This window comes from Mus caroli, chromosome 3 (genome assembly GCF_900094665.2).
Source record: "Mus caroli chromosome 3, CAROLI_EIJ_v1.1, whole genome shotgun sequence".
Lineage (NCBI taxonomy): Eukaryota > Metazoa > Chordata > Mammalia > Rodentia > Muridae > Mus > Mus caroli.
This window is the reverse complement of record NC_034572.1, coordinates 89,455,208-89,465,174: the sequence shown is the minus strand read 5'-3', so window position 1 is coordinate 89,465,174 and position 9,967 is coordinate 89,455,208. Positions and strand designations below refer to the sequence as shown.

The 9,967-nt window shown below is 43.3% G+C and overlaps 2 protein-coding genes across 4 annotated transcripts in view; one reads left to right on the top strand and one right to left on the bottom strand.

Annotated features, from left to right (window-relative positions):
• Nucleotides 1-900: 900 nt before the first annotated feature.
• Nucleotides 901-2,318, bottom strand: LOC110291524 (translation initiation factor IF-2-like). Its single transcript, XM_021158719.1, has one exon. The coding sequence runs from the start codon at nt 1,790-1,792 to the stop codon at nt 1,010-1,012; it is 783 nt and encodes a 260-aa protein (XP_021014378.1). The 5' UTR covers nt 1,793-2,318; the 3' UTR covers nt 901-1,009.
• Nucleotides 1,244-9,967, top strand: part of Setdb1 (SET domain bifurcated histone lysine methyltransferase 1) — a 33,938-nt gene continuing 25,214 nt past the window's right edge. For 2 of the 3 annotated variants that reach the window (XM_021158715.2, XM_021158714.2), the window contains exons 1-4: nt 1,244-1,400; nt 2,253-2,521; nt 4,066-4,217; nt 9,755-9,789. In XM_021158715.2, the coding sequence (XP_021014374.1) occupies nt 2,262-2,521; nt 4,066-4,217; nt 9,755-9,789 (447 nt within the window). In that variant the 5' untranslated portion in view covers nt 1,244-1,400; nt 2,253-2,261. Of the gene's footprint in view, nt 1,439-2,252; nt 2,522-4,065; nt 4,218-9,754; nt 9,790-9,967 lie in introns of all 3 variants that reach the window. The other variant, XM_029475335.1, reaches the window with a different exon arrangement.

Genomic DNA, 9,967 nt, shown 5'->3' with positions numbered 1-9,967 from the left:
TGGCTGCCCAAACGTTTTGGATTCCTGAAAGACACACACACACACACACACACACACACACACACAAGGGCTGGAAAATGATTCCATATTCAAGAACACTTACTGCTTTCCAGATTATTTTGAGTTTGAACTTTAGTGCCTATGTGGGATGGCAACTGTCTGTAGCTGCAGTTCCATAGAATCCAGTATTCTCTTCGGGCCTTTGAGGCCAACTTGCACTCATGGGCACATACCCATACACAGACACACGGGTGTACAGAAAAATATATTTTATATAGATACCTTGCAGGACATGGTGGCTCACAGGTTAATCCCAGCAGGAGGAAAACAGAGGCCGGTAGCTATTTGCACAGTCTACATAGCAAGTGCCAGACCATCCAAGATTACACAGCATGACCCCATGTTAAAACTACCACAACAAAACACAACTTCTTGATTCTGCTCTTTGTTTCTGTGTTTCAGCTTCCTTTACCCTTGCAGGCAGGGTTATGGGAGGAGAGTGGAAGAAGACAGTGTACTTGAGTTTGGCAGTTTATTTGTAAGGCTGTTCTTAGGCTAGAGGGGTGGGAGCAGCACTGGGAGATTGGCAAGATCTGTTGTGAAAGTAATGGCATTCAAAGATGAGTAGGCAGAAAGAAGCAAAGAAAGAAATGAGAGCCGGGCAGTGGTGGTGCACACCTTTAATCCCAGCACTCGGGAGGCAGAGTCAGGTGGATTTCTGAGTTCCAGGCCAGTCTGGTCTAGAGAGTGAGTTCCAGAACAGCCAGGGCTATACAGAGAAACCCAGTCTCAAAAAGCAAAACAAAACAAAAAAACAAAAACCAAAAAACAAAAACAACTCAATATTGTGAAAGATGAAATCTACACAATCTCAGTGATGGAATGATGAGGGTTTTTTTTGTTGTTGTTTATTTGAATTTTTCGTATTTCCTATATGAACACTCATTAATTTTGCTAAAAAATTAATTTTATTACTAAAAAAAAATCTTCAAATTAAAACAATAATCAACTATTTTGGCCACTTGTAGGAGAAGAGCTTCCATAAATGACTCCGGAAAATACCTGCTTTGTCCAACCAGCCCCTAATCTGGAAATGCCCTACTTCACGCATTCGTACTCTCCTTAGGTTCCCATAACACCTGTCACGCAGCGCTATGGAATAAATTTGGTCGCTTGGGGCTACCGTCGGAGAGGCCGGAAGGACGCTCCCTATTGCTTCCGGACCGTCGGTTTGCTCCCCGCCCCCATCTGCCTCTTCACGCTGTTTCCCCTCCCCCGCCGTCTCTCCTTCAGTTTGCCTGGGTTTGGCAAGGCAGAGCCCTGGAGTAAAACCTGGGGTCGGGGTTGTGAGACGCGGCCCTTGCGGTCGGGCGCCAGAGTTGTGGGGAGGACGGACTGAGGTGCGCTGAGGCCGAGGTGGACCTGGGAGGCTTGGCTGGTGCGAGGCTGGAGCTGTGTGGAAACTTGGCGGGAGAGGAGCGAGGCGGGGGCGGGCGGGCCTGAGGCGGCGGCTACGGGTGGGCGCGAGGCGGTGCGTGGGTGAGGCGCGGGAAGGCAGGCGGGCGGCAGGCCGGAGGCTGCCGCGGTTCTGCGAGACCCGGGCGGCCAAGCCCCTGCGCGCGTTATTCCGAGTGTGGCTGCTGGGTGGTCGCCATGGCTTCGAGCTTTTGCTCTGCTCACGTAGGGAAGACCGACCTTTCCTCTCTTCGTCCTTTTTCTTCTTTGCTGGTCGCAGCCTCCAGGGCCTGGTGCAGCCGGGAAGCCCTTCCCTTGTGCAGCTGCCCTCTTGCATGGCCCTAGGAGGTTTTAAAAGCCACCTTGCCACGGGAAAGCAAAGAGCGGCGAGGAGGAGGAGGACTAAACACCGCGGGTGGAATTAGTTCATTGCGGCTCACCTGTCTCCAGCCGCCGGTGCCTCGGTTAGACTCTGGGTAGTGACAGAGCCAATTAAGGAACAAGTAGCTCCCAGAAGTGTCTTCCTTTGTCGATAAGCACTCTTCGGTTTCCTGAAACCTTGCTTTAGCTTGCCCCCTGGTGCGTGTTGGAGTTCTCCAGGGTCTCCCNGCTCTTAGTTGTTACCAAGAGCTTGGGTCTGTGTGAGAAGACGAGGCTCCCCGGGAAATCTCCAGATCGCCTTATGGAGAAGGAGGGGAGAGAACAGAGTTTGCAGGCTAGGAGGGCCTTTGATTATGAGACAGAAATGGTGTGAGTCTCGGTNAGAGTTGTTTCCGCTTCTTGTTCATCCTGCACAGGGCCAAAGCATGTCCTCCCTCCCTGGGTGCATGAGTTTGGCTGCAGCGCCAGCTGCAGCTGACTCTGCAGAGATTGCTGAGCTGCAGCAGGCGGTGGTTGAAGAGCTGGGTATCTCCATGGAGGAACTTCGTCAGTTCATTGATGAAGAACTGGAAAAGATGGACTGTATACAGCAGCGCAAGAAGCAGCTCGCAGAGCTGGAGACCTGGGTACTACANAAAGAGTCTGAAGTGGCTTATGTGGATCGGCTGTTTGATGATGCATCCAGGTGAGGATTCCAGGAAGCAGAAGTAAATGTCCATCTGTGTCCTCCTTGGAGTGATTGTTGTTGTCATTGTCCTAAGCACTTTATACTTTGGCGACTTCAGTCAGGTGGGACCTTACTCTTCCTCTGAGTTTGCAGTGCAGAGTTGCAACAGAACACTTTTTCCCTGTGGGTAGCTGCTATGTGATCAGCAGTAGTTAGGTTAAAGGCTTGAATTCCCTTGTCTTCCTCCTGGGCTGACCTTCCTTCCTAAGATCCCCAGAAAGTGAGATTGTAGAGTGGCTGTCTTTCTGTTTTTCTGAGAGAGAATCCCAATACCTAAACCTTGCTGGTCTCCAACTTGCAGAGATCTGCCGACTTTTGCCTCCTAAGTGCTGCAATGAAATGATCCTAGCTTATGCTTGTTGAGTTGATTGGGGTTTCATGAGTAACAGAGTGTGGCCTTGAATTTGCTCTGTGATCTTGACCCATGGATAATCCTGTCTTTTTATATTCTGAGTGCTGGGACTATAGTTGTGGGCCACCATGCCCAGTTTATTTTGTGTTTGAGTTAGCAATTTTGGCTAAGCAATCATTTGCCAGTTCAGCTACATCCTCAGTCTTTTGTTATCTTTAACTGTGAAACGTTAAAATTCCTAATTCCCTCAGAGTATATGTTTCAGATCGCCAGGGCAATTTAAGATTTTGGATTGTTGATAGACTACTTGAAAACTACTTGCAACTGTTCCTTTAATTTTTATTTATTTATTCGTTCATTCATCCATCCATTTTTGATACCAAGTCTCTTTACTTAGCATTGGCTGCCCTAGAACTCGCCATATAAACCATATTGAGCTGGACTCATAGAGACCCATCTGCCTTTGTNTCTCCAGTGGTGAGATTAAAGGGATGTTTCACAGCACCCAGCAAAATCAAGTTGCTGTTTTAAGCTGTCTTCTTAGTTCCCAAAGCCACATAGATAATAAATATCAGATANTAGGACTTTTGTAACAGCAGGTAGAAAATTGAACTCTAGCAAATTGTTTCATAGAAGAATTACATGGAAACAAACATAATTATGTGAAAAGCATTCTAAATAGGTACTTTGGAACATGTAAAGCAAACAGTCTATATTTAAATATACATAATTTCCTGTTACTGTGTTGTGTTGTGGTGTGTGTGTGGTTTTTTGTTTTTTTGTTTCTGTTTTTGTTTTGTTTTATTTTTCAGACAGTTTCTTTGTAACTCTGGCTGTCCTGGAACTACCTCTGTACACCAAATTGGCCTAGAACTCAGAGATCTGCTTGTCTCTGCCTCCTGAGTGCTGGGTTCTGTTTTTGTTCTTTCTAAAGGTTTCTTACTCTGTAGGCCATGCTGGCCATGAACCACTCACTGTATTGACCAAAGTGACCTCAAAGCTAGCTAGTCTTGGTCCCTCAGGCTAAGGACTAGGATGACATGTGTGAGCTCACAGGCTAGGTATTGCATAAATGTATGTACATTCTAATGNTNTNGTACCGCACTGTCTCCACTGGCTTTGATCTTTTCTGCATGTGTTCCAATATCAGGGAAGTGACTAACTGTGAGTCTTTGGTGAAGGATTTCTACTCTAAGCTGGGACTACAGTATCATGACAGTAGCTCTGAGGATGAAGCTTCCCGGCCCACAGAGATAATTGAGATTCCTGATGAAGATGATGATGTCCTCAGTATTGATTCAGGTAAATGATGAAGCTTTGGTCCGAAAAGTCTTAGAATGGGAGCTGAAATACTGGAAGATAAATATGTTGCAGATAAAGAATCCTATTGTCATTACTTAATATGCCAAATTACCTGACTGACTCATTATGACAACAAGTAAGTATTCTTAGCATCNTAAGTGTTTTCTGTATTCTGATTGCTTCCTTTTCCCATTTCAGATAAGGTATACTTATTTCCCCCGTGTGTTTGTGTGTAGTTTGCCTATGTCTGAGTTTCTTTTTCAGTTACTGTGATCAAATCATCTGAGAAAATCATTTGAAGGTTAAGGGGGCTTATCCTGGTTCCAAGTTCCAGATCATATCCATGATGGTCGGGGAAATCACAGTGGCAAAANCCTAAAGCATCTGGTCACATTGTTCTGCAATCTGGAAACAGAGGGAGTGTCTCATCCTGCTGCTCCTCCAATAGCTCTCTTTATTTGTGTATTTATGAAGTCTNTGGAATGGTACCACTCACAGTGGGCAGGTCCATCCACCTCTACATAATCAAAATAATTCCTCATTGGCTTGCACAGACTTCCATTTCACAAGTCGTTTTAAATTCTGTTAAGTTGATATCGATGGTCACAGTGTTCATACCCATGTTGGGAGTAGAGGTATATGGGTGGGTGTACATATATGTAGAATTCAAAGATTTATATCAGGTTTATCGCTTGATGAGTCCTCTCTTTATTATGGAAGCAGGGTCTTGCTGAACCAAGGGTTTGCCAATTCTAGCATGTGTAGATAGCCAGCTCATAGTAGGTTTCTCCCTTATGATGCTAGGATTACAAGTTTGGGGCCTGAGGATCCAGACTCCAGGACTTGGGACTTGTGTGGGAAACACAATCTGCTGGCTGTCTCTCTAATACTTTTATTTTGCAATAGGATTTCACAGTTTCTGGCTAACTTCTAACTCTCAGTATAGCCCATTCTAGCTTTGGACTTGGAGCAGTACTTCTGTTTTTTTTTGTTTGTTGGTCGTTTGTCTTGTTATTTTGAGACATGCTTTCTCTGTGCAGCCCTGGCTGTCCTGGAACTCACTCTGTAGACCAGGCTGGCCTCAAAGTCACATCAACTTGCCTGCCTCTGGGAAAGGTGTGCACCATCACCACTTGGCAAAAGTCCCCCCCCCCATTTATTTATTGATTGATTGTTGATTTATGTGTGTGTGTTTGTTTGTTTTGTATTTTCAAGACAGAGTTTCTCTGTAAGAGAGCCCTAGCTGTCTTGGAACTTGCTTTATCGACCAGGCTGGCCTCTAACTTAAGAGATCCTCCTCCCTCTCCTCCCCAGTACTGGATTAAAGGTGTGTGCCACCATCACTCAGCTCTATAACGAGTTGCGTTCAGAATCCTAATCAGAACAGTTTGATACTGTGAGGAATTGTCAAGCCTCCATCCACAGCTCCCTTCTGGGCTCCAAGAACTTTATTGCCAATTGTAGATTGCATATGTCCTACATCCAGATAGCAAGGGATGTCACCAGGCTGCCTTTCATCTCTAGTAACCTCTTCTTAGCCTCCATAGATCTTTTTCATGCCAAACCTATTGAGAAGTCTGCTGGCAAGTAGCAGGCCTGACAACAGGCTATAGCATAATTTGTTAGGCCAACTTTGACAATTTAATTTGGTATAGTTCATGTGTATATACGGTGCCGACTGTTATATTTCCTATATAGGGATATGGGATTTGACCAATGGTATTTCTGTTACATGAAACTTCATCCTGTATTTGGGTTTGTTGTACTTAATGTCTTTTATCACCAATCTCTCCCATTTTCTGGGAAATGTTGTGGGTTCATTTTTCTTTAGAATTGCATACTGCTCCTCTTACATATATGTACTAGCTGGTCATCCATTAACTTCTTGATGAGTGATTTTTGAGACAAAGTCTCATGAAGTCCAGATTTACCTCAGACTCACTGTGTAGCCATAGCATGCCTTCGTGCTTCTTTCCCAAAGGTCATTATTTTAGACATATGTCTCTCTCTGTTTTATTGTTTAGAGGGTTTTTTTATGTTTGTGTATTTTTAGACACTGTTATAGGCCAGGCTGGCCTCAAACTCAACACATGATGGAGAATTCTATTCAGCTCCTGGTCCTCCTACCTTTACCTCCAACTTCCAAGTGCCAAGATCATAGGTGTCAAAATGACAGTTTTTTACTTATCCTTGATAGCTTCATGCATATATAAAGTATTTTGATCATGTACACAATCTTTCATGTTCCTAACTAACTTACCTTTCCTCTTCCTTCTTTCATGTATTGTTTTGTTTTTTAATTTTTTCCTAATCTGCTGAGTTTAATTTGGGTGTGGGGTTCTTGGGTAACTTATCAGTGGCTACATCCCTGATGAAAAATTGTTCCCTCCCTCCTCCAGCAACCTTTAACTGCCCATAGTTCCTCAGGAAGGGGTGGGGCTTGGTGCCCCTCCCCCATTCTTGCTGGAATGTTGACTGACTTGTTCTTGTACAAGTCTTAAGGGCTGATAACCAGTGTGGCTGGGACTTGAGGAGTCCTAGGGCCCTATCAAGTCTAGAAGACAATCTTTCCCAACATTGCTTCCCATCCTACCCTAACCCTCTTCTACAATGTTGTCCTGACCCTTGTTGGCTAGGTATGATTACAAGAGCCCCATTTAGGGGTAAGCACTTAACAGTCATTTATTCTTAGAGCTTTGACCAGTTATGAGTCTCTGCTCACTGCTAAAAGAAGTGTCTATGGCCAAAGTTTAGAGCAGGCTGGGGAATGGCTCATACAGTGAGGTGAATATCGTCAAACCCTGTGGCTGAGTGGGATCCCCAGGACCCAGCCAGAGAGAAAGAACCAATTCCTACGTTTGTCCTACATATGAGCTGTTGTGGACATTTTTGTTTAAATGTTTTGTGGACATTGCAGTAACATTTTTAGGCAAAATTTGCCATGGTATTTCAGAGCAGTTATACTAGTTTGTGTTCTCATGACTGCTCCGGGGAAATAGCTCAGTGGTAGAACATTTGCCTAACATATATAAGGACCTCACTGTTGAAGTATGAGAGTTCCAGGCTACCTATGTTTACCACTGATTAGTGCTGGCAGGGTTTGTTTTTGCCAGTTTGGGTATTTTTTTTTTTCCTGGAGAAAATGACAACAGAATTCAGGCAGAAAATTACTATGAGTTAGGACAGCCTTGACTATATAATTTCAGGACAGCCTTGGGTGACAGAGTGAGACCACCCCAAAATGAAAGATATGGTGAAGTTTGAATGGTCTATTATTGCCTAGAATAAAGAAAGAATTCTATAACAATGAAGATAATTTTATTTTTCAATTTTTGGGGGCTGGATATAGTTGTACATGCTTTTTAATCCCAGCACTTGGAAGCAGAGATAGGTAAATCCTTGAATTTGAGGACAGCCTAGTCTACACTGCAAAAATGAGGAGTGGGAAGGACTTTAAATGGATACTTTGGAGTTGTTTTTTGTTTATTGGGGGCTTGTTTGGGTATGTTTGTTCTGAGACAGGGTCTTTTGTAATTCAAGCAGGCCTAGAATTTAATGGGTAGGTAAAGATGACTACCTTATTTTTCTGCCTCTATTAAAGCAGAGGTTACAAATGGTGCCACAGCATCTGGCTTTTATAGATTTATAGATGGCAGTAAATACACAAGAAGATTCTCAGCATCACGTGTAATGAGCCAACATGTAAATCAAAACCACTTTTGAACTGCAGTGCATACCTGTAAAAGCAACAGGGATAGAGTTCTTTTGTTTTTATTTTCCAAACAGTTTTTTTCTATGTAGCCCTGACTGTCTTTGGAACTTATTCTGTATACCAGGCTGGCCTTGAATGCAGAGATCCACCTGGCTCTGCCTCCTGAGTTCTGGGACTAAAGGAGTGTGCCGCCACCAACTGGCTAAATAGCACTCGGGAAGTGACACAGTAAAAATTGTAGGTTCAAGCCACCTTTCACTTACATAGTAAATGCGAGGCCAGACCGGGCTATGTGAAAACACATTATCAAAAGACACAAAAAAAAAAAAAAAAAAAAGAATACAAATGCTTATTTTAGCATTATTCATGACAGCTAAAAAGTAGAAAAAAAGATGAGTTGAGAAATAGAAACACCAAATTCATGGCATCTGCCTACAGTGGGTTACAGTTCAGCTGTAAAACTGATTTGTGCTGCCACAGATGAACCAGTGTAGATCCCAAATTATATGACTCACTTATATAAAATGTCCAAAACAGGCAAATCCATAGAGACAGATGGTAGATTTCTGGTTGCTTGGGTAAGTAGGGGAAAGGGAATGTTGGGTAATGATCATGGAGTTTCGTTTTGGACTAATGAAAATGTTCTGAAAGTAGGTGTACCATGATAGTTTCACAGTCTAATCAGTGGATTACAGTTCACTGAACTACATGCACATGCATTGTACCTTAATAAGAACTTTTAAGAATCAGTGAATTTTTGAATGATTTCCTAAGATAAAATAACTATAGCCGGGCAGTGGTGGCACACACCTTTAATCCCAGCACTTGGGAGGCAGAGGCAGGCGCATTTCTGAGCTTGAGGCCAGCCTGGTCTACAGAGTGAGTTCCAGGACAGCCAGGACTACACAGAGAAACCCTGTCTCGAAAAAACAAAATATATATATACACAAACACACACACATATATATAATCTCCATGTTTCTGTAGTTATTGATAATTTTGTTGCACCGTGCTTCTGGAAAATAAGGATTTGCTCAAGTTTAGTAGCCTTGTTTCATTTTAAGTTAAATAATTAAATTATTTTTACAAATTTCAAATAGATGACAATTGCCTTAAGTGTGATAAACTACCACCTGTCTCAGTACTTATCCAGAGGTAAACACTGGCAGGCATTTACTGATTGTCTTCTCCAGACCCCTTTTAGTAACCATTTTAGTACCTTCTTTTTCCAGTACTGGGAATTGAACCTAGGGACTCATATGTGTTACCAGTAAATGTGCCCCCACCAACTTTATACTTATTTGTTTGGTTTTGGGGTTTAAAGGTTGTTTTTCCTCTTTTAAGATTTATTTTTATTATTTTTTAATGTATAAAAAATCGTTATCTGTCAGTGTGGGGGAGTGTTTGTGTGAGTATAACTGATCTCAGAGCTTAGAAGAGTGCACCAGATCCACTGAGGTGTAGTGACATGTGGTTGTGAGCTGCCAGTGTGTGTACTAGAAACCAAACCCAGATCCTCTGCAATAGAGCTACTCCGTCTGAACCTCGGATCCTTGACTTGAGTCCCTGGTTTCTGTAATTTGACTCTTATGCATTCTTGCTTAGCTATCAGCTTAACTTTAAACCGGGCTAACCTTAATATACGGTGTTCCTCTTGCCCTACTTTGCTTTTTATTTTGAGACAGGGTCTAAATTGCTCAGGCAGGCCTGGATCTTGTTCTCTAGATACAGCATGTCTTGAAGGTGCCATGTTCCTGCCTCAGTCTCTCAAGTAGCTAGGTTCTTACGCCCAGCTTTTCTTCACTGAAGTTCTTTTCTTTCATAGGTGATGCTGGGAGCAGAACTCCAAAAGACCAGAAGGTGAGTTGGGTTGGGTATAGGAAGTTAAGAATCATGAAATTGGGCTGGAGGGATAGGTGGAGTTAAGGAGAGCATGCTGCTCTTTCTTCTAGAAGACTTGAGTTCCAGCACCCATGTTGAGAGTCTTTCAGCTGCCTGTAACTCCAAGGTATCTAGTGCCCTCTTCTGGATTCTAGAG